The sequence below is a fragment of the Herpailurus yagouaroundi genome, unplaced genomic scaffold (genome assembly GCF_014898765.1).
Source record: "Herpailurus yagouaroundi ecotype Mexico unplaced genomic scaffold, PumYag 142, whole genome shotgun sequence".
NCBI classification, from domain to species: Eukaryota; Metazoa; Chordata; class Mammalia; order Carnivora; family Felidae; genus Herpailurus; species Herpailurus yagouaroundi.
In genome coordinates, this window is record NW_024412397.1 from 17,144,544 (window position 1) to 17,168,311 (window position 23,768).

The 23,768-nt window shown below is 48.5% G+C and overlaps 1 protein-coding gene across 1 annotated transcript in view; it reads right to left on the minus strand.

Annotated features, from left to right (window-relative positions):
* The window catches only part of LOC121032694 (O-acyltransferase like protein), a 70,055-nt gene that overhangs the window by 43,148 nt on the left and 3,139 nt on the right, over positions 1-23,768 (minus strand). The window contains exons 2-3 of the mRNA XM_040478485.1: positions 8,155-8,294; positions 6,742-6,820 (exon numbers count right to left, since the gene is read on the minus strand). Coding sequence (XP_040334419.1) covers positions 6,742-6,820; positions 8,155-8,294 — 219 coding nt within the window. The remainder of the gene's footprint in view (positions 1-6,741; positions 6,821-8,154; positions 8,295-23,768) is intronic.

Genomic DNA, 23,768 nt, shown 5'->3' on the forward strand with positions numbered 1-23,768 from the left:
ATAACAAAAAATAAAAATATAGATATTAAGCGCCCATTAGGTATGAGACGTGTTTTGATCACTGTCTCTAATCCATCATTTCTTTTTTTTTTTTTTTTTGAGAGAGAGAGAGAGAGTGTGTGTGTCCTGGACAGAGAGAGAGAGAGAGAGAGACAGGGTTCCCCTGATGCAGGACTCCCAACTCACGAACCTGAGCCAAAGTCAGACGCTTTTAACGACTGAGCCACCCAGGCGCCCATTATTTATCTTATTTTACAGACAAGGAAAATTCTCCTTGGATAAGTTCACGAACCTAAGCATGGTGGCTAAGAATGCAGGTTCTGGGGGTGCCTGGGTGGCTCAGTCGGTTGGGCGTCCGACTTCGGCTCAGGTCACGATCTCGCGGTCCGTGAGGTCGAGCCCCGCGTCGGGCTCTGGGCTGACGGCTCGGAGCCTGGAGCCTGTTTCAGATTCTGTGTCTCCCTCTCTCTGACCCTCCCCCATTCATGCCCTGTCTCCCTCTGTCTCAAAAATAAATAAACATTAAAAAAAAAATTTAAAGAATGCAGCCTCTGCATTGACAGCCCGCATCTACCCTTTATGACCGTGGGACACGTTACTTCGCGGTTCTGTGCCTCGGTTTCCCCCTTGGTAAAATGAAAACAATCGCCCCTCACAGGGTTGTTGCGAGGGGTGCAGCACTAACTAGAAAGCACTCAGCAAGTTCCTGGAAGGGTAAGCGTTCAGTAAATGTTGGTTGTCTCTATGTTGCTGCTAAGGGGCAGGGACAATCTCACTCGGGTCGCGTGAACCTGAAGAGTGTGGCCTTTTTGCGTCCTCCTGCCACCCCATCGTAGCGCAACGTATTGGCTAGATTTGCGTGCAGGAGGCTTGGGTTTGAGCCAGCTTGCTGGGGGACCCTGGGCAAGTTACTTCACCTCTCTGGGTCTCGTTTCCTCCTCTGGGTAATGAGGACGGGTGGGTTGGACACAGTGGAGTCTCATGTCCCGTCGACCTCCAACACTTTTCTCTCCCCCCACCTCTTCCCTGTTCCTACACCACCAAGTGCCTTAGCTGTGGGGTGTGGATAACCTAAGCTCCACCTCCCTAGCCCTCCCCCACCCCCCCCCCTTGGAGGGGGGCCGGGAGCCAGAGGGGCAGGGAATTCTAGACACTCAGCGTGACTGGGAGAGAAGGGGAAGGTGGGCATGTCCCGTGACCCTACAGACATCCCACGAGGAGGCCCAGCCGGAGGCCTGGTCTCTAAAGCAGGGCGCCGAGGACAGGGTCCTTCTTACCTAGGTCTAAGGGCTACACTGCAGCTACCACTCCCCTCCTCCAAGGTGCCCACCCTCTTTGCAGGTGATCACAGGAAAGCCTCAGGGGCAGGAGAGGAAGAGAATGAGTAGAAAAGAATTGAGCCCCGGAGGTCCCAAAATCAAGTTCAAAGGGCTCTGAAAAGAGACCCCCTAGAGACAACCGTGCCCCCTCTAAATTCATATGTTGAAGCCAGGAAGGACCTCAGAATGTGACGGTATTTAGAGGCAGGGCCTTTAGGGAGAGGTGATTAAATGAAAACGGAGCCATCACACTATCTCATCCAACCGGTGTCCTTAAATGAAAGGAAGTTTGGACACACGTAGGTGAGCCCACGGTGAGCGAGAAGGTGGCCGTCTGCAAGCCCAGGAAAGAGCCCTCAGAAGAAACCGGCCCTCCTGACGCCTTGATCCTGGACTTCCAGTCGCCAGAAGCATGAGAAAGAAATGTCATTGTTGAGCCCCGGAGTCTGTGGTATTTGTCAAGGCGGCCCCAGCCAGCTCTCACAGAGACTCGCCAGATCGCTGCCCTTGATGAGATAGCACTCGGTGGGGGGACCAGGCCAAGACTCTGGAATGGGGGGCTGCCTGCGGACAGTTGGGTTTCCTGGGCTCGTCCTCCCTCACCAAGTGACCGGAGTCAATGTCCTCGGTCCTAGCAGCACTGAGGAGAATCCCCACTCCCCGTGCTAAGGCCTGCCAGTTGATTAAACCAATCGGCAGCCTGGGCAGAAGGGTCTACGCTGTGTCAGATTCTAGGCCTCTACAGGGGAATAGGGAACCTTTGTCTGATCTGTTTCCCACCAATGTCTCGCCACATACCATCAGCACCCCCTTCACTGACACAGGCAGCTCAAGCCCACGCTACAAACGTCCCCCTTCACCCTATCCCAGGTGGCTCTTTCCCCCTCAACCCTGCGGGCCCCCCCAAAGTTCCTCTGCACGGCTACCTGTCCCTAGCAGTTGGCATGAGCTCCAGCGTGTATTTCCTGACAGGGGCTCACGTCGGGCACCCACACTCCCCTTACTAACTGAATTATAGGGTTCTCAAAATGAGAACTCCCAATTCTTTTGATTCTCCCCGCTCGGCACACGCACGCGATGGCACACAGAGGCCAGATGTAAGAGTCCTCAGGACATATTTTCTGCATTGAACCGAGAACACAAAATGGTATCCTGTGAAATGTTTTGGATTCCTTGTGACCCTCAGGACTGATCCTCAGTCCTTCCGAGGCGCTTCTGTGGGTAGTTCAGGGAGTTATTCATTAAAATAGCTCCATTTGCTCAATCAGGGCTCTGGGAATTCCCGTGGGATCGTGGGGGGAGGGGGAAGAAGTCACTCCTTGAAGTGCCACGCCCCCGGTTCCGTGGAGGCCTCGTAATCCTAATTGTAATAGGCAAGGGGAGATGAAATTAGCCTAACAGAGCATAAGAAAGAAGACGGATATAAGGGATGGTTCCACATTGACTGTGAACAGCCCACTTCTCACTGCTTTCGGCCACTGCCAGGAGAGACGCTGTGGCCACCATACGATGTCATGAAATTTCCATAAGGACAGGAGGCAGACTGAGAGTGAGTTCCTAAGAATGGAAATTCTTCATGGGGTGCCTGGGTGGCTCAGTCAGTTGGGCGTCCGACTTCAGCTCAGATCATGATCTCACGGTCGGTTAAGTTCGAGCCCCGCGTTGGGCTCTGTGCTGATGGCTCGGAGCCTGAAGCCTGCTTCGAATTCTCTGTCTCTCTCTCTCTCTCTCTGCCCCTCCGCTGCTCACACTCTCTCTCAAGAATAAATAAATGTTGGGGCGCCTGGGTGGCTCGGTTGGTTAAGCGTCCGACTTCGGCTCAGGTCATGATCTCGCGGTCCGTGAGTTCGAGCCCCGTGTCGGGCTCTGTGCTGACAGCTCAGAGCCTGGAGCCTGTTTCAGATTCTGTGTCTCCCTCTCTCTCTGCCCCTCCCCTGTTCATGCTCTGTCTCTCTCTGTCTCAAAAATAAATAAATGTTAAAAAAAAATTATTAAAAAAAAAAGAATAAATAAATGTTAAAAAAAAAAAAAAAAAAGAAGGGAAATTCTTCATAGTTGAGTCTGGGTTAAATTGGCTACCTCAGCATTAACAGACCCTTAACCCAAGCCCCTTCTTTCTCAGCTCTGCGCTGTCCCTGTGACCAGGTAATTATTTGCCTCTCCATTAAACTCCAGTCAGATTTGCCTGACGTTTACTGTTGCATTGTGGGTAGGAAGGCAAGCTGGTGCAGCCACTCTGGAAAAGGTTCCTCCAAAAATTGAAAATAGAGAACTACCCAGCAATTGCACGACTACGCATTGATCCACGGGATACAGGTGTGCTGTTTCGAAGGGGCACGTGCACCCCCATGTTTATAGCAGCACTATCGACAATGGCCAAAGTATGGAAAGAGCCCAAATGTCCATCGATGGATGAATGGGTAAAGAAGATGAGGCATATATATATATATATACAGTGGAGTATTACTTGGTAACACACCCTGACCTGCCCAGAATCCTTTCCCCTCTGTCTGCAATCTTGTGCTCTTTTCTTCTTGGCTTGTCTGCTACGGTCGCCACGTGTCAAGTCCTTGCACAAACAGCTTCCGCCCGCTATTGCCGAGCTGTCTGCCCCCACATCTGTAGAGGAAATACCGGCAACTCCATCAAAAATCTTTGGGGAACAGCCGGGGCACCTGGGGGGCTCAGCCGGTTGAGCGCCCGACTTCGGCTCAAGTCTTGATCTCTTGATTCGTGCGTTCGAGTCCCACGTCGGGCTTTGCGGGAAGCCTGCTCCCGGGATTCTGGCTCCCTCTGTCTCTGCCCCTCCCCTGCTCAGGCTCTCTCTCAAAAAATAAATATAAACATTTTTTTTCAAAAGGGTTTAAAAAAAAAAAAAAAGCTTTGGGGAATAGCTGACAAATCCTTTCCGGATGGAGACCTTTTCTCCTAGGCAAAGAAGCTCCCACTTCTCCGTGCAGAAGCTGGAGAACGAAGCTTCCCTAATATACCCACCCTGCCCTCCCTAAGCAGGACCCTTCCTTTTTCCGGTTCCTCAATGACACTCATCAGAATATCTTTGTATCCACAATAGCATGGAACCTTCCACTTTATTCTAATGTCCACTCTGGCTAACGAGCTTAGCATTGGCCATTAGAAAAACCAGGCTAGCTGATAAATCTCTTAAATAATAATGAACGTTAACTCAGACTTAGCGAGCCATTTATTCACTCGAACTGCTAATTTAATAACGACTCCACGCATTTATCTTTGTTGCTAGGCTATTTATGGCCTATCCAGCAAGAATTGAAATTGAAATTTAATTTATAACAATTGGCTTTCTTTTCAACAGCACATAAAATATTTGGCTGGGTAGACAGACCCCGTACCTGAAGCTATAGGGGGGGGATCATAAAGTCAGAGGACAATTTAAGCTTATTGGAAACTAACTGCAACATCGACACTTGAAAGATTTTAAATACGTGTGTGAGGTTGTGATATAATAAGAAATCTAAACTTGGTCTTCGTCCCGGGTTCCTGGCACAGAGCTCATAAAGCCCTTGGAATTTCCTGAGTGACACGGGTAGGAGGAGTGTTTGTTCTCATTCATGATAAGCCCCTTTCAAGCAGACTTGAATTGATGCCTAATAAAATGACTCTGGGGGGCACCAGTCGGGACTAGAAGATTGGAGCCTTCCGCCCATCCCCCACCTCTGGAGGGAGAGAGGGACCGGATTGAGTCAATCACCAATGGTCTGTGATTTCATCAACTGTGCCTACCCGTCGGGGCGCCTGGGTGGCTCAGTCGGTTGAGCGTCCGACTGTGGCTTGGGTCATGATCTCACAGTTCGTGAGTTTGAGCCCCACACGGGGCTCTCTGCTGTCGGCGCGGAGCCCGCTTCGGATCCTCTGTCTCCCTCTCTCTCCGCCCCTCCCCCACTTGTGCGCGCGCTCTCTCTCTCCCTCTCTCAAAAATAAATATTAAAAAAAAAAAATTGTGCCTACGTAATGGAACCTCCATAAAAGCCCTAAACAAAGCGGTTCAGAGAGCTTCTGGGCTGAGGAATACGAGGTGCTGGGATGGGGGTGCACCCTGAGAGGGCAGGGAAGCTCGACGCCCCTTCCCACATTCCGTGCCCTGCACAACTCTTCCATTTGGCTGTTCCCGAGTTTTGTCCTTTATAACAAGCCAGTAATAAGTAACAGTAAAGTGTTTCTCTGTGTTCTGTGAGCCAGGATAGCAAATTCGCAAACCTGAGGAGGGTACGGTGGGGACCCCTGACTGGCCGCTCCATCAGACCGAAGTGTGGGCAACCTTGGGACCCACTACTTGGGACTGGTGTCTGAAGTGGGGGACGGTCTTGTGGGAATGAGCCTTTGACCTGTGGGGTCAGCACGGCCTCCAGGTAGTTTGCGTCAGAACTGTACAACGTGAGGGGGGCACCCACGCATGTGGTGTCCGAAGTGTCCTGCAGGTAGAGAAATAGTGTCTTCCTCTTAACGTGCCGTGTCAGTTCTTATTTGGACAGCCAGAATAAATACAAGAGATGCTAGTAGTTAAACTTCTGGGCTTCAAAACTCTTCCTTTGAAAATTCTGAAAGAGAGGAAATCCACCCAGCGTCCATGAGGACTCAAATGTGTTCACTCTGAGAGGCGAAGGTCAGAAGCGACTGCCAGGCCGCGGGGAGCCGGAGTCACGCGGAACTTCGTTGTCCACCCCTCTCCCTGCAGAGGAAGGGATTGAGGCACGGGGAGTGGGAGCGATTTGCCCAGGATCACACAGCTGGGAGGTGACGACTTGGAAAAAACGCGGGGGTCCCAGCCCTGAACCCTCGTAACGCATTGGCGTCACACGATCCCAGTTCAGAGTGGCCTTCCGGATTTGGCAGCTGCCAGGCCTCCACACGTGGGCCACAGCAGAGAACACTCACAATATGGAACCGGATACCGCCCCCCTCCTTTCTTCAGGCCGAACCAGGCCACTGTGGGTGAGGGAAGATTGTTGAAATTTAAAATTTTATTGTGCAGGGGGCGCCTGGGTGGCTCCGTCGGTGGAGCGTCCGACTTCGGCTCAGGTCACGATTTCGCGGTCCGTGAGTTCGAGCCCCGCGTCGGGCTCCGTGCTGATGGCTCAGAGCGTGGAGCCTGCTTCGGGTTCTGTGTCTCCCCCTCTCTCTCTGCCCCTCCCCCACTCACGCTCTGTCTCTCTCTCTCTCTTTCTCTCTCTCTCTCAGTCCTACCTCCATCCTCCATCCTACCTACTCCTTGCCTATGCCAACACCTCCGTTGCCAAATCCCCAAAACCCCATTATTCTCACTCAGTTTGTTGGCCTTAATCAGGACGAAAGGTTAGTTCGTTCCTGAAAGAAGGGCCTTTCTCGGCTCCAAGGAGTTGGGGGTCTTCAAACGTTACGCGGAGACAACAGTCTCACTAGGACCTACCCAACTGAGACATCATGGTCACGTCCTCTTCGGTGCAAGAATCAGGGACACACACTCCCACGCTGTATGCAGCTCCATCCTGAAAAACACAAAGCCACAACGTTCTTTCGTGTTGGTGCTCGTGACACATGCACACGATCATGTCTAAGGCTGCTGTTGTGCTGCCCAAGAATTAAGATTAGGACGGGGGTGGGGGGGGGGGGACAGGTGTCGAAAGACGTGCGCTGACATCTTTGGAGATGGCTTCCCCATTACAGGGTGGTTCGAGTAAACCTGCAGAAGGTCAGATGCACTTGTGTTTACATCAAAGTACGCAGCTGATTAGTTTAAAAGCTGCCACCAGTGCGGGGTAATCCGCCCCCCCCTTCACCTCTCTCCCACAGGGCAAACTGTCCTAGGGGTCGACGGTCCTTAGGATTTTCAACAGAATTGCCACGTGGCCATCTCTTTGTAACAGGACACAGCGTATCAAATAAAGATTTTATTCATAAATCAAGCCCATGATGAGAATGCCTGTCCCAATGAAGGAAAGATCAAATTATAAATAAAAATTTCCGGCATGCTGCTTCTAAACATGCAATTTACATGATTGCATAGGCCTGGCCTTTGGCTCTGATATCAAAACCATTAATCTGCTTCGAAAATAGGACGTGACATTTGTACACACTGATTAAACCCTCAAGCAATCATTGTCACAGCCCTCCGGGGGACAAGTGGGTGAGAATCTCTCGATGGCCAGTGCTCAACCATCTCAAGACCGTTTTATAGCATTAATATCAGAAAGCGTGGATTTCTTACTGCTATTTTATATGACTGTTTTTAGCCAACGTGTATTTTCTTCTAGTGTCGTACAACATCATCAAGCCTATTTTTGTATCGAATAAGAGGCTGTGCTGTCCCTGGTTTTACTTTCCAGCAGTGGAAGAATTAACATGCCTTGCAGGGAGTGAGCCCTGTGACCTCAGTCAACTGATGTACTGATGTGTTCACAGAAGTCCGGGCCCGTCTCAAACACATGTCTCAGAGCTCTGTTTCTGGGACAGGATTATGGGTAATGGGAAGTCTTCCCTCCCTTTGGTATTCCCCAAACAGATGGTGAGTCAGGAGTTGATGCCCAGAAACATCGGCTGGGGCTTGACCTTGGATTCCTCATGAAGGTCGTCCAGAAGTCTTGCCCCCGTACAATATGGCGGGAGGAACATCTGAAGGTCTGTGTGGAATGCGGACAACTGCCCTCCTATAGTGTCGCACACTCAGAACATGCGGGTGCGATTTAGGTGTAACTTTTTGCAAAACATCGTAATAGATTTGGGGGGTGTTTTGTTAAGGAAAGCAATCGACGGAGCTGTCTGGGGTTCCCGGTCACGAAGTTCAGTTGTCCTTGGAGAGCACGAGGGCAGATCCCGCACTCACCTGCAGGATCTGAAACTTGCAGTACTGTCCTTGGAAGCGCCCCGAGGGAGCCCGGGCGGAGAGGCACTCGCTGTACGATCCCAGCCTGTCCACGTTTCCGTTAAGAATATTGCTCCCAAGCTTCCCGACCGAGTCATACACTGAATTTCAAAGCAAAAGAAGTAGACAAGGTTAGCTTCTTCGTGTCACTTTCAAATGAATTTACAGGCACTCAGCTCCGCCTTCCAGAACCATCAATCTGAGATGACAGGGGGTAGGGAGGGGAGTGAGGGGGCGGGGAGGGAGTGGGGGGGGGGGAGGGGAGGGGGCGAGGGGGGGCGGGAAGAGATGAATTCAGAGGCCCACAGCTCCGTCTTCACCGAGGGAGAAGAATGATACAGGTTCTCGTGCGGGTTGCCCGGTCTGCTGCTGAAAAAAAATGAAGAATTTGAATTCTTTTAAATAATAGATGCTTTGGGGAGCCCGGGTGGCCCAGTCGGTTGGGCATCCGACTCCAGCTCAGGTCAGGATCTCATGGTTTGTGAGTTCGAGCCCCGCGTCAGGCCCTGTGCAGACGGCTCGGAGCCTGGAGCCTGCTTCGGATTCCGTGTCTCCCTCTCTCTCTGCCCCCTCCCCGGCTCGTGCTCTGTCTCTCTGTCTCTCTCTGTCTCTCTCTCTCTCTCAAAAATAAACATTAAAAATTAAAAAATAAAAATAAATAAATAATACATGCTTTGAGGGAGTAAAAAGACATGGCTAAAAATCAGTAGCTTTTCTTTCTCCCTCCCCCCCCACCATACAGCCAAGAGACAATATCCAGTCTTTAAAATTTTTTATCCAGGGGTGCCTGGGTGGCGCAGTCGGTTAAACGTCCGACTTCAGCCAGGTCACGATCTCGCGGTCCGTGAGTTCGAGCCCCGCGTCGGGCTCTGGGCTGATGGCTCAGAGCCTGGAGCCTGTTTCCGATGCTGTGTCTCCCTCTCTCTCTGCCCCTCCCCCGTTCATGCTCTGTCTCTCTCTGTCCCAAAAATAAATAAACGTTGAAAAAAAAAATAAAAAAAAATAAAAAATAAAAAAAAAAATAAAATTTTTTACCCAGTTTTGTGGGACCTTAGACAGTTCATTTTGTTTGTGTGTTTTTACCCTCAAGAGCAGAACGGTGCAGTCATCAGCTGCACAGTTAATGACACTCTTCACCCTGGTCCTGCAAAGTGCTTTTTTTTGGTTTATGTTCATGTACGTCCCTGTGGGTCCTCGTGTCCTTCATCTTAAATAATCCACTTCCTTTCATTTTTTCCCTCTCTCCCTTCCCTGTTACCCCTACCCCCGTACGCTTGATGTCTGTGCTTTTATTCGCAGGTGTCCTCATTTTGTGCAAATGTATTTACAATTTATATACGTGACTTTGTGCTTCCGATCTGTTTCTACACGGGTCGTGCTGTGCTACGTTTGAGGTGTTTCTTGTTCTACTTATGGCGTTCCTGCGCTCACCGAGTCCAGACCTTCTCACCACCCGTAATAATTCATCAACATCTCACACTTAGCCGTTCCCTGGGTGATGGACACAGACGGCCTCCGACCCACAGAAGCACCCAGAGCGTCCCCATACCGACCTACGTGAGGCTTTAGCTCACATACACGCACCTGTGAGTGGGGTTGCTGGGTCACAAGGTAAACCCATACTGGTAATTCCCACCAGCCTGTGCTCCAGAGCGACTGCCCCAGGACACCCTCCGGGCGGGTGCTGATTTCTGCCTCGTTGCCTGCTCCAGCTTTCTCATTTTTGGCAATTAATGGGCGTAAAATGCCATCCGATTGTTGCACCTTTCATTTCTCTGATTGCAAATCCGTTGGGATGTTTTTGTTGGTCAGCCGGCCATTTAAGTTTTCTCTTCTGTTTTCCGCTTGCAACCCTTTGCCCGTTTTTAACGGATTCGCTCTTTGCTTTGCAAGAGTTCCTGGTTATTCTCTATATCGGCCCTCGTCTACCTGAGTCATTGAAGGCATTTAGTTTCAGTTATCTGTCAGTTCCTTATCCCTGGTGTCCTTTGCCGGACAGAAATCCATTCTTTGGAGCCCGTACTTTCTGTCCTGGTCTTGGAAACATCTTTGTTCCCGTTGAGACGGGCCACATGGTTGGCAAGGCTAATGCAAAACGAAGTGCAGGGTTCTTGTTTAAAAATTATTAAGAATTTCGAGGGGCGCCTGGGTGGCTCAGTCGGTTAAGCGGTTGACTTCGGCTCAGGTCATGATCTCGCGGTCCGTGAGTTCGAGCCCTGCGTCGGGCTCTGGGCTGACGGCTCGGAGCCTAGAGCCTGTTTCGGATTCTGTGTCTCCCTCTCTCTGACCCTCCCCCGTTCATGCTCTGTCTCTCTCTGTCTCAAAAATAAATAAACGTTAAAAAAATTTAAAAAAAAATTATTAAGAATTTCGAGACAGTGACAGCAAATCGCACTGAAAGCAAGCATGGGGCCCACTTAAGTGGGGGTCCTATGTGACTGCAGAGGTCACAAGCCTATGAAGCCAATAAATAAATAAATAAATCATAACCATGTGGTTTTTATTATTATGGATTTGTAGTATTTTGAGTATTCCGCCTTTCGTTTTCTTTTCAAAGTTGAACTAGTTAATTGGCACACCATTAAGCATTCATACAAATTTCAGAAAGTTTGCATTCAGAAAAAATTCAGGAAACGTTTATTGAGCCCCTTGAAACATCCAACTAGAATAGTGACTGAAATTGCTTCAAATTCATAGATATATGGGGGAAGTTAACATCATTTTTTTTCTTTTAAATGTTCATTTTTGAGAGAGAGAATGAGTGGGGGAGGGGCAAAGAGAAAGGGGGACAGAGGATCTGAAGCGGGCTCTGCGCTGACAGCAGAGAGCCTGATGTGGGGCTCGAACCCATGAACCGTGACATCAAGACCTGAGCCGAAATCGGACGCTTAACTGACTGAGCCACCCAGGCGCCCCGACATCATTTTTGCGTTAAGCCATCATTGGATGTCAGACAATTTACCCCAGCTCTTTTGCGTCCTTACTTAAAATTTCACATTTTTTCCTTGGTCATCTGAAAACAGATTATATAAACAATTCCCAGATAGTGTAGAGTTGGCTATTTTTCTTGGTGTTGTATTTTCAAATATATTTTCCAATTGATTGTTGCGGGTGTGGAAAAATGCTACAGATTTTTATAACTGGTTCTGGTCTCTGACCCATATGCTGAGCGTTCTGATTAGTTTCTCAGTCGTATTTCTTCCTCATCAATTCTTAGGCCACATTTTTTTTTTTTTTTTTTTTGTCCTTTTCTCGTTTTGGAATCAAAGCTATGATAGAATTTATAAAGCGTGGGACACAACTTTCGCCCTTTTTATTTTCTGGAACAACCATAATACTGGTTGCCAGGGGTCGGTGACAGTGGAGGGAGGGGTTGTGCACACCTGTAAGGTGGCAACATGAAGCAGATCTTGGTGGTGATGGAAAGTTCTGGGTCTTGACCGTGATGTGGGTTACAAAATCTACACATCGCTAAAATGGCAGAGCTATACACACGCATTGTACCAATGGTGATTTTTTTTTTTTTATAGTGTACTAGGATTATGTTCGATGCAGCCATCTGGGAGAAGTGAATGAAAGATAGGGGACCCCTCTTATTCTGTGTTCGTAGATTCTGGGTTTTTTCATTCGGCATCCCTTCATCATGGGGCCAATATCTGTATTAACTATATTTTCCTTTTTTCTATATTTGTGATGCTCTGACATTTATGGCCTCCGTGGCCATTTCTACGGCTAGCCGATTCTTAGAGACAGCAAATGCCTCCCCATGTGGCCCCCGCAGCGTGGCAGGCCCCCATCGTGGGAAACGTAATAAAAATCTTTCAAGGGCATTGACCTCTCGATGTTGGCACTCAGTCACCTCCATAAATTAAAACCTGCACGTACAATTGATACACTTTGTATCATCTGAGCGACTTTCTGTAAATCCATCGTTATTTTTTTTTTTAAAAAAAAAGGTGTTTTAAAAAGTAAGTGTTGGGCAGCTTTTACGTCTTTTGAATTTTTGATTCTGACAGCTGGTGTTCTGTCATCCAGAGCTTTAAGTGCTTTGTGAGTGTTTGCTGTTAACCTTCCATTATTGTGTCTTTTCGTCACTAAGGATTCTCCAGTAACGTTACTGGGTTTCCGTTCGCGTAGGATTTCTCTGTTAGTTCTGCTTTTGTCCGGTGTCTGACTATCTTTCTTTCTGGAAATGTTTCCAGTTTCCTCGTTTTTCATGTCCTTAATTTTGGGTCTGTCCTGACCTGTATTGTAGTCCGATGTGAATTTTCTTCCTCAGTCTGGTTTGGTGTTCTATAAACCATGCCGATCTGACCTCTTCTCTTTTCTTCATTCTGGAGAAAATACCACTACCATTTGCTCGATACCCCCTTCCTTCCGCTTGTTTTGTTGTATTTCTCCTTCTGACGGCACTTCTGGCCTCAAAATCTCTTACCGTTTTCTTTCCCAGCTCTTTATCCTTTCCGGCTACGCTTGGAGGGAGAGTTCTCTTCAATGGACCTATCCAGCCCCTCGTGTTCCTTGGCCCCCATCCACCTTACTATTTACCCCATCCACTGTGCTGTTCACCCAGTTCAACTCTTTTTCCTACACCAATCTCTCTTGACCGTACGATTTCTTATTCATACTTGGTATTACCAATATTTTCCGCTAGCTCTCGGTCTCTATTTATTGTGTTTAGTTTCAACCTTTGATGACCCAGCCACTCCAATAATTCAGCTTCACGTAGTACACAAATTTGTTCAATTCGCTGTCAGCAGCTTCAAGAATATCGTAAACAGGATACAGCTGGGTTTTCTTTTCAGTGTGATTAATACGGTTCGGTTGATCCCTTTCCCTTAAAACCTCCTGGCATGACCTATGCGTCCAGAACCACGCAGTGTGCTGACAAGACCAACAGGGGGAGTCTGTTACGTGCCAGGCGCTGTTGTGAGTGCTTTCTGTCCACTGTCTCACATACCCCTCGCACAATCCTACGGGATTACGAGTGACTGTTTTAGTCTCCATTTTACAGATTCGACGCCTGAGGCACAGACGTGGTAAGTAACGGAAACAGCAACATACATACATCTACCCCTTTTGAATCGCTCACGAGAAGCAGAGCCGGGCGCTTCAACCGGCTAGTAAGGAGCAGGGCTACGTATTCAAATCCACCCTGATCGGAACCCATCGCACGCAGAAATACCCTGGGTTTTGGGGCGCCTGGGTGGCTCAGTCGGTTGAGCGGCCGACTTCGGCTCAGGTCATGATCTCGCGGCCCGTGAGTTCGAGCCCCGCGTCGGGCCCTGTGCTGACGGCTCAGAGCCTGGAGCCTGTTTCCGATTCTGTGTCTCCCTCTCTCTGCCCCTCCCCCGTTCATGCTCTGTCTCTCTCTGTCTCAAAAATAAATAAACGTTAAAAAAAAAATTAAAAGAAATACCCTGGGTTTTTTGGTCAGTTTGGTCTATACGTTCTCATATACAACTGAAGGCAGCGACATTCTTTGGAACGAGCAGGGAGAAAACTCCACAAACGGGTTGGCAAATGACCCATCTCTTCGGGCATTTTGGTCTTTGTCTTCACTCATAACGGGATTCCTGCGAGTTAACCTAAAAATCGGGGGGAAGAAACTGCATTGTGCTTACATGTAGGCTTTTTTTTTAAATAATATGTCATTTTGAAAACCTCCTGGCCATAACTGGGCAAACGGTCCTTGATGAGCAATCCGGGGGAACCTGACTTCCGCCGCGAACTCCTGACTCTTCTGGGCAGGTCTGTTGTTCAGGCCACTTGGGCTCAGCCGGCAGGTGTCTGTTTCACTGGCCTCTTTTTTTCTTTTTTAATCTTTTTTTTTTTTTATTTTTTTTTTTCCCAACGTTTTTATTTATTTTTGGGACAGAGAGAGACAGAGCATGAACGGGGGAGGGGCAGAGAGAGAGGGAGACACAGAATCGGAAACAGGCTCTAGGCTCCGAGCCATCAGCCCAGAGCCCGACGCGGGGCTCGAACTCACGGACCGCGAGATCGTGACCTGGCTGAAGTCGGACGCTTAACCGACTGCGCCACCCAGGCGCCCCATTAATCTTTTTTTTTAATGTTTATTTATTTTTGAGAGAGAGACAGAGAGACAGAGTGCGAGTGGGGGAGGGGCAGAGAGAGAGGGAGACACAGAATCCGAAGCAGGCTCCAGGCGCCGGGCTCTCAGCACAGAGCCCGACGTGGGGCTCGGACCCATGAACCGTAAAATCATGACCTGAGCTGAAATCGGACACTTAACCGACTGAGCCACCCAGGCGCCCCTTACTGGCCTCTTTTAAATGGTGCTAAGGATTCCCGGCTGTTGCCTCTTCTGGGGGCGACTCTATCTCTGGCCACACTCGGAACCTTACAGCTGGCATCCACTCGGCCATTTGTAGCCAGTAACCATCTTTTAAGCTAAACTGCCTGAATGACTAGACTGATCATGTCCCGCCCCTCCCTGTAATTGTTCCCAGGCACTACAGGGGCACCTGGGTAGCTAGGTCGGCTAGGCGGCCGACTTCGGCTCAGATCATGATGTCACGGTTCGTGAGTTCGAGCCCCACATCAGGTTCTGGGCTGACAGCTCGGAGCCTGGAGCCCGCTTCGGAGTCTGTGTCTCCCTCTCTCTCTGCCCCTTCCCTGCTTGCTCTCTGTCTCTGTCTCTCTCTCTCTCTCTCTCTCTCAAATAATAAACACTAAAAAGAAAATTGTTCCCAGGCACTATGAACAAAGTTAAAAGGTAACTCTCAGAGAAGGACATATTTACTGGATCAATAACTTGGACAAAGGATGTTTTCAGATTATATAGAGAACCCTTATAAATCAGTAATTTTTTAAAAGTCAAAGAAACTAATTTCTAATTTGCAAAGGATATAAACAGGCAAGTCTTAGAGGAGGAAATCCAAGTAACCGATAAATATGCGAAAGTTGTTTGGTCTCACCAGTAAGCCACAATTAGACCTCATTCTTTTCTACCCATCGAATGGCTACAAAATGATGAGGTTGATATAATTACTGTTAGTGAGAATGTGAAGAAATAGGTCTCTCGATTTGGCCTCTTAAAAGCTATTCTCCCTCCTAACAGCACCTGGACTTGGGGAGAATTACCACTCCCCAACCTAATGCAGTCCTGACAGAAAAGCAAGGTGCTTTTTCCCGTCACTACAGAGGCTGACGGGGTCCTTGGAAGCTGCTATCACTCTGCCCTCCCACTCTCTGTGACAGGAGGTCAACCCTCTCCCAGGACTCGTGCAGAGTGAGTGAGTCAAGGCCCAGATCAAAGCTTGGGCCTCGTTCACCTACTGGTAGTGGGCTGTAGAATGAGCACCGACCGGCCATGGAGTCTGTCTGGACCTGACTGCTCTAGAGACCAGTTCTGGGCCCAGCAGGTCGCCGGCCCCCTTCTCCACCCTGTGAGCTGCCCCGTAGTCGGCCAGTAAACTCCCCTTTCTGCGGAAGCTTGCCAGAGTTGGTGTTTGTGGTTTAACCAAAGACTCCTTCCTAACTGATCTCCCCAGGGACCCAGCAATTCAACGTCTCAGAATCTGCCCCGGGGAAACACGTGTGAACACGCGATTGCAAGATGGTCGTAGCAGTAAGGCCTCTCGAGGCAAAAAAGCAGACACAAACTATTAGGGGGAGCCACGTGAAAATTCCATCGCATGGGACAAAAACAGTTCAATGTCAGCAACGTCAAGTAGTTCAACCTCTATTGGGAGAAGGTTGTATGAGCTATGGTACTTTCATATTCTATAATGCTCTGCAACGACTAAGATGAGGTAGATCTGTATTTGTTGCTGTGGGAAACGCACCAAGACATACTATTCCATTGGGGGGGGGGGGGGAGTTGAAGGTGGCTCAGTCGGTTTAGCGTCCGCCTCTTGATTTCAGCTCACGTCATGGTCTCATGGTTCATGAGTTCGAGCCCCAAGTCAGACTCTGTGCTGATAGTGCAGAGCCTGTTTGGGATTCTCTCTCTTCCTCTCTGTCTGCCCCGCCCCTGCGCAGCCTCTCTCTTTCTCTCAAAATAAATGAATAAACTCGATTTAAAAAAAAGGTTCAAAAAAGGTTCAAAATTTAAAAAAATAATAATAAAAAGTTCAAGAACAATAAATATATTTTTCAATTTTATAAAGCGAAACAACATCTCTGCAGGCTTACGTACACAAAACTGCAAGGAGAAAGTTCTGGAGAGTTCTAGAAGGATATACGTTCATTGCTAAGAGCTATCATCCAGGAAGGGGACTAAGAATTAAAGGAGGGAACAAAAAAATAATGAAGCTCTCTATTATTTCGATTCCTTTACAGGAAGAATAGATTCATATATTATTTAGGAAATACAGTATATGTAAACAAAGTTTTAAAATCAATATATTTGTTTAAAAAATTCTTCAGTGGTATTTATTTCATCGTCTGGAGTAGGAGTTGGCACTCTGTGGCCCTGTTTTTGTACGTAAAATTTCATAGGAATACAGCCACCTCGTTCGCTTACGTGTTGTTAACGCTGCTTTCTAGATACAGAGTTCAGCAGTTGCAACAGAGGCTCTGTGGCCCACAAACCTGAACTATTCGCTATCTGGTCCTTTAGAGGGAAAACGGCAGACCTCTTATCTACAGCTGTGATTCCCAACCCTGGGCCCACATGAGAATCCCCTGGGGCATCTTTAAAAAATAATAAGACCCAGGTTCTACCCTCGCAAAGAGTGGCTTAACTGGTCAGGGTGGATCTTGGGCATTAGTTGTTTTTAAAACTTTCCCAGGTGATGCTCTGTGCAGGCAGGCTCCACTGCTCTGATCTTTAGGATTAATTCCCGACTCCTGAGGGTGGCTTAAAAGGCCGTTCGTGACCGGACCTGCCTCTCCGGGCTCACCCTCCCACGCCCACACCCATTTCCGCTGCTCCTTTATACAGAATGTACCAGGCCTGCACTTGTCTGTTTTTCTGCCTGGAATGTCCTTCCTTCCTGTCTGCCTGGCAAATGCTGAATCATCCTTTGCGTCTCAGCGGGAGGATGGTCTCCCCCCAGGAAGCAGTCCAGACTCCTGCTTAGTGTATCACACTAAACGGCGTGTAATGGTTCACCTGTCTGTCCCCGCTGTGTGGGAGGGGTCATGTTTCCATTAATGGATATCTCAGAGGAGCAGTTCGATAAACATTTGCTGGATTGAATTAAACGCTGAAAAAATTAAATTCGAATGCCCAAAATCCAGCTCCATGAATGAATGTATTTTGAAGCCCTCCGTGTGTCAAGAAAACCAACGACCGTTTAAAAAACCAGATGTATTTATTATAGATAAGCTAGCTGATTCCCCAATCCTTTTCTCTATCACTGAGCATCCCAAATGCTGCAGCCTGAAGTTTAAGGATCTGGAACTAAAAGGGTCAGAGGAGATAAAAACAAGAGAGGTGTCGATACTGAGCCTGACTTTACCCAGATAAGACCCTAAAGGACAAATGTAGAGGTATACCCAATTAATCCGCTTGAGAAGATTAAATTCCACTTTTTTTTTTTTGTTTTTTTTTTTCCAGTTGGTCTTCTGCCTTGTAAACTGATTGGATTTATGGCTTTCTGGCCAAGGTTATTTTGTATGCTATGCAAGGTTTCAATTGCATTTGCTTCCTTTCTGATTATGAACTCAAATGGACAATTTGCCCTCTAACTGCTTAATCGGTTTTTGTCAGGAACCAGAGATGCTGGGCCTTCGGTCCCATCCAAATAAAAATACATCGTGATTGTCTCGGGAGGGAGGGATAGAATAAACTAATGATTAATCCCACCTGCTACTTCAAATCGCACGGCAGCCGTGCCACGTTTTCATTTCCCAAAGATGAAAAACAACTCGTTTCAATTCTGCTGGACCGATCGGCAGACAAATTTGCCTTCTCACATGGTGGTGATGCTATGTGGACGTCGAAATGCAGAGCTGATTCATTTCTGGGTTTGAACGGAGGAAAGACAGACCCTGGTCAGTGGTCTTACATTTTAAAATATGGCTGCACTTATACGATGAAGCTGAAGGCGGCAGAAGCTTCTAGAACGCTAAGCCACAAATAAATCTTGAAAGCAATCATCATCTACCGCTTTAACAGCAAATATTTATGAAGCACCTGCCAGATTGCTGCGTGACGTTGGAGAATTTTAAAAACCAGAGTTGAATAGCCCTTGCACTGTGGCTAACGATACAGGGCATACACATAAAATGCTAGCTCTCTGTTGCCAGGATCTCCTTGTTAGTGAGAAAGCGATCTGAATGTGCTACCAATCTGATTCCAAAGTTCCTAAAGCAGCTGTTTACAAACACCTTCTGGAAGTCCCCCTTGCGTCTGGTCAGCTATTCATCTCGGACAACAAGAATAGCAGGTGTATTAGTTTCCTGTGACTGCTATTACAAATGCCCACAAACTTGGTGGCTTAAAACCACAGGTATTTGTTCTCTCACAGCTTGGGAGGCCAGAAGTCCAAAATCAGTATCCCTGGGCAGAATTCAAGATGTCAGCAGGGCCGCACTCCTTCCGGAGGCTCCAGGAGAGAATCTTCTTTCCCCTTCCAGCTTCTAATGGCTGCCGGCAGCCCTTGGCTTGAGGCCACATCACCCCGATGTCTGCCTCTATGGTCACATCACCTCCTCCTCTGCGCTCTGTCCCCCACTTCTAAGAGCACACGTGAGTGCATTTAGGGCCCATCTGGATAATCCAGGATAATCTCCCCGTCTCAAGTGGGCAAGGACCAGTTTCTCACATTCACGGGTCCCGGGAACTAGAACGTCGATGTCCTTGGGGGGCCCGCGTGTCAGCCCGCCCCAGCATGAATGTGTCTGAAACCCAGCTACTCTAGAGATCTCAGTGACACCCGCCGTGTCACCCTTTTTCTAAGATTTTCTTTGCTTCAGCATCTTTCCCGTCCCTGGGTCTAGCACCGGTGGAGGGGCTGACCGTGAGTAAAACGCCCTCCGCACCGACAGGCGGATGAGACGACAGGCCACGTCTGAGAATCCAAATCAAGTGGACGGTCAGTCCCCCGGTGATGACAAGAGAACAGAGGCTCAGCTCGAGCCAGTGACCGGCTAGCCCAGCGAGCGCCTCCCTACAGACTGCCTCCTGGAACTGGGTGTGAACCCCGAGCCTTCCCTTCTAGGAGAGAAGACGAGACACACGGAGGAGACGCGAAATAACCGCTCCAAGAGGGAAAAGATGAAGCCCAAGGGAGTCAGCGGTCAGGGGAAGAAGCCCAGCGACCCCGCCAGCAGGGTGGCCTGAAAAGCGTGACGTAGGGACCAGGGAGAAGGGACTTGAAGGGTTAAACATGGCTAAAGCACAAGCAGCTGCTTGTGGCCGATTTCAAGGATGTTATGAGATTAGAGAAAACAGGAAATGAAAAGCCGTGCAGACTGCTTGGGAGCCAGAGGCCCCCCTCCCCGACTCCGTCCCTGAGGGATAAAGTGCAGGAACACGCAGACATCACGTGAACCCAGGAGGGTCTCCATATGCCGAGCACAGTTTGGATTCCGTAGAAATAGCTCCCCCCCCGAAGGGCCTCTGCTGCAGACGGTGTTACAAATGGTCCGGGTGGATTGAATGAAACGGCCGTGGGTCGGCCCGGTACATGTCAAAGAAAATGAGTTTCAGGACCTACCCGAGACAGCTTTTGTTTGTTTTGTTTTTCATCTCAGAAATAGATGCACGCTTTTTTTTTTTTTTTTTTTTTTTTTAATTCTGGAGGGTGTGTTTGGGGGCCCATCGCTTTCTGTGTTCGTATCCTGGAGCTGTCCTAATTTCCACCAACTGGGTGACTTATACCCAGAGAAATGTATTGTGCACCGTTCCGGAGACCAGAAGTCTGGAGTCAAGGGGTCAGCAGGGTTGGTTCCTTTTGGAGACTCTGAGGGAGAATCTGTTCCTGCCTCTCTCCTAACTTCTGGCGGTTGCTGGCGATCTTTAGTGTTCCTTGGCTTGTAGATGCGTCCATCACTCCGATCTCTGCCTCTGTCATTCGGCAACTGTCCCTGTGGCTCTCTGTGTGTGAATTTCTCTCTCACAAAGACACCAGCCGTTATCTTAGGGCACTCCCTGACCCAGCATGATCTCGTTCTAAGTTGATCCCATCTACAAAGACCCTATTTCCAAACAGGATCACATTCACAGGTACCAGGGGTTAGGATATCAACAGGTCTTTTTGGAGGACACAGTTCGACCCACAACACTCCCCAAGTGGGTATTCTAATCCAAGCCAAAAATGCTTGTGTGACCCGGCAGGGAACGCCGTGGGCCTGGGGAGCAGCCGTGCGTTCGGGGAAGGTGTGAAAAGTTTACAAAGAGCTGGGATCCCATCTCCTTATATGGAGAATCAGACAACCTGCTGGGCCATGGCAAAAGACCTGTGGAAATAGCCAACCAGGTGTCTACTAGGACCAAAGAACCAGAATATGACTTCAAAATCTCCTTTTAATAGAGCTTCCATTATGTATTCTGGTCATCTTTTCATTAAATTATACACGTATATAACAAACGCCTATATAAAAGGGCGTAAACCACAGGCCTTCGCTTCCAGGCGCCCTTCCTCCAGAGAAAAGACAGGACAGGACAAGATATTCAGACAAGAGACATGAAATCACTATTCTAGAACATATATAAAGCCAAAAGAAGTCCCCGAGTAGAACAACCCAAAGGGATATATGGATATGTAGATACAGCTCTAAATAAGTGAATGCTAAATTAGTAGGGATCACATACTCACTAAATTCTATAAATTCACCATTCCATACTATGGTCCAATATTTAAAACACAGCAAGAAAAACAAGGAGGTATGGGGGGCATAGAACAGAAAGTGGTGACCGAGCTGTGTGGCCAAACCAGTGATAGTGAGCTTCCTGCACATTTGTATGAGTTTCCTACAGCCGCTGTAACACGTTACCAGAACTTTGTGGCTTCAAGCAACATAAGTGTATTATCCGACAGTTCTGGAGTTTGGAAGTCCAATATGGGCTTTACGGAGCTTTATGGGTTGAACTGTGTTTCCCCCAGTATTCATTTGTTACTGCCCTAAGCCTCAGTATCTCAGCCTGTGACTATCCTTGGAGATAGGGCCTTTTAAAAAGGTGATTAAGGGCTGCCTGGGTGGCTCAGCTGGTTAAGCATCTGACTCTTGGTCCCAGCTCAAGTCACAAACTCAAGGTTCGTGAGTTCAAGCCCCCACGTCAGGCTCTGCACGGTCGGTGTCCATATAAAAGGATATTTGGACCCACGGAGTGACACCAGAGAGAAGGTGTCATCAGCCATCTGCAAGGCAAGAACAGAAGTCTCCGAGGAAACCAACCCTACCGGTACCTTGATCCTGAACTTCAGCCTCCAGAACTGTGAGAAAATTAATTTCTCTTGCTTAGGCCCCCCAGTTTGTGGTACAGCAGCCCTCACCAACTAATCTGGGGGTGGGGTGGGGGGTTGGTTTTTGTGTCTACTTTTGGGAACTTGTCTGACTTAAGTTTTTACCAGTAATTACCGGTAAAATTGACATCCCGATTTTCAGCCAGTCATCACAATGATCAGAATCACACAAGAAGCTTCTTTGAAATTTAGATTCTTAGGTCCAGCTCCTGGAGGCTCAGCTAGCAGTTGGGTAGGGGCTCCAGCAGCGGTGGTAGATGTCTCATAAAGGGCCGTCTACCCCAAATGAGAACGTGTCTGTATATCATATAGAGAGATTATTGTAAGTTATGCCGATACAAAAGATGTGTGGCGCGCTGTGTTAATTTGCTCCGGCTGCCATGACAAAGTACGACAGATGAGGTGGCTTAAACAATGGACATGGATTTCCTCACAGTCCTGGAGTCAGAAGTTCAAGATCAAGGTTTCCACAGGGTTGGTTTCTTCTAAGGTCTCTCACCTTGACTTGTAGATGGCTGTCTTCTCCCTAAAACCTTCACTCGGTCCTTCTGGGGGGGTGTCTGTGTTTTCAGCTCCTCTTTACAGAAGGGAAACAGTCAGATGGGATTAGAGCCCACTCTCATCACCTCATTTCACCTCATCTATGGCCTCCTTAAAGACCTACCTCCAAATAGAGTCACATTCTAAAGTTTAGTTACTTATTGAGAGGTGGGCGGAGAGGGGCAGACAGAGAGGGAGAGAGAGAATCCCAAGCAGGCTCCACGCTATCAGCACAGAGCCGCACGCAGGGCTTGATCTCCCGACCGTGAGATCATGACCTGAGCTGAAATCGAGAGGGGGATGCTTAACCGACTGAGCCACCCAGGTTCCCCTAGAGTCACATTTAAAAACAAAGTACTGGGGTTAGGACTTCACCACATGAATTTGGGGGGTTCAGCCCATAACACACCAAATAATTCCAAATTATTGGAATTCCAATAATTCCAAACAAAGTCCAAATAACAATGAAATCAACATTACGCCTTATTATTAATTCCACATACAGCCCATTGACTCTCACTGATGTTTGCCAAACTCTAGTACCTGTAGCCAACCTGTGGTTTCCGTTGACCAATGAGTGTAGTCCGGACATGAATATTGGGTGATATTTTTGTCCACACGAATGAGTAATAAGGATGTGAAACCAGAACGATGCATGTCAGAACTTCACTCCATTGTCAATGACGTGAGCAACGTTTTTGCTGCATCAGGTGACAGTTTTCAAGTGCTATTTACAACGTAACGGCACAGACATGACACGTTTTTAAGTTGAACGTGCACTTGTGACATTATCTCCACCAATTTCTTAAGCCCAGACAGTCAACAAAAATGCCAGAGCAAGCCCTGACCTGTAGTAACTACCAACTTCTGGAGTGAATATACTTCAGCCACAGTTGACTAGCCCCCGGCCTGAAGCCCCTGAACGTGAGCTTGGCAGACGATGGGCCTTGGCGTAGCAGCACGTTCCCGCCATATGAGCACAGCAGGTGCAAGCATCTTCAAGAGTTCGGGTAATTGTGAAGTGTAGTAAGGCAATCAGGAAGTGGTGAACTTTGAGTACGCGTTACTTTTGCTCTTAACGTAATTCATTTACTTGGCGCCTGAAGTGATTCAACCCTTAACAGTAACCGTGTCTGACAACCGGCTCGAAAATTTCACAAATGGCTCTTGGAAGCCAGTGCAGACTCAGGGCGGGAATCAAAACATTTTTAAAGCTGCTGCCGATTGCCAGAGTTTGGGACACCCAGCCTCTCCATGTCACAGGTGAGGAGAGTCTAGTCTGGCACAGTGGGGGGCGCCTGGGTGGTTCGGTGGGTTGAGCGTCCGACTTCGACTCAGGTCATGAGCGCTTGGTTCATGGGTCCCAGTCCGCATCAGGCTCTCTGCTGTCAGCGCAGAGCCCGCTTTAGATCCTCTGTCCCCCTCTCTCTCTGCCCCTCTCCCTCTCCCCCTTCCCCTCCTCTCTCTCAAAAATAAATAAACCGTGAAAAAAAAAATAGCAAAGTAACGTCGCTTGGGCGAGACTAAGCACACGGCTGGTTACTGGCCTCCACGGATGAGAGCTCGGATGTCAGGACCGCCAGCTTAGCACAATGTCTGCGGGCCAACGGCCTGTCTCTAAAATGTGCCTCGTGTACCCCCAAAGTACGATGA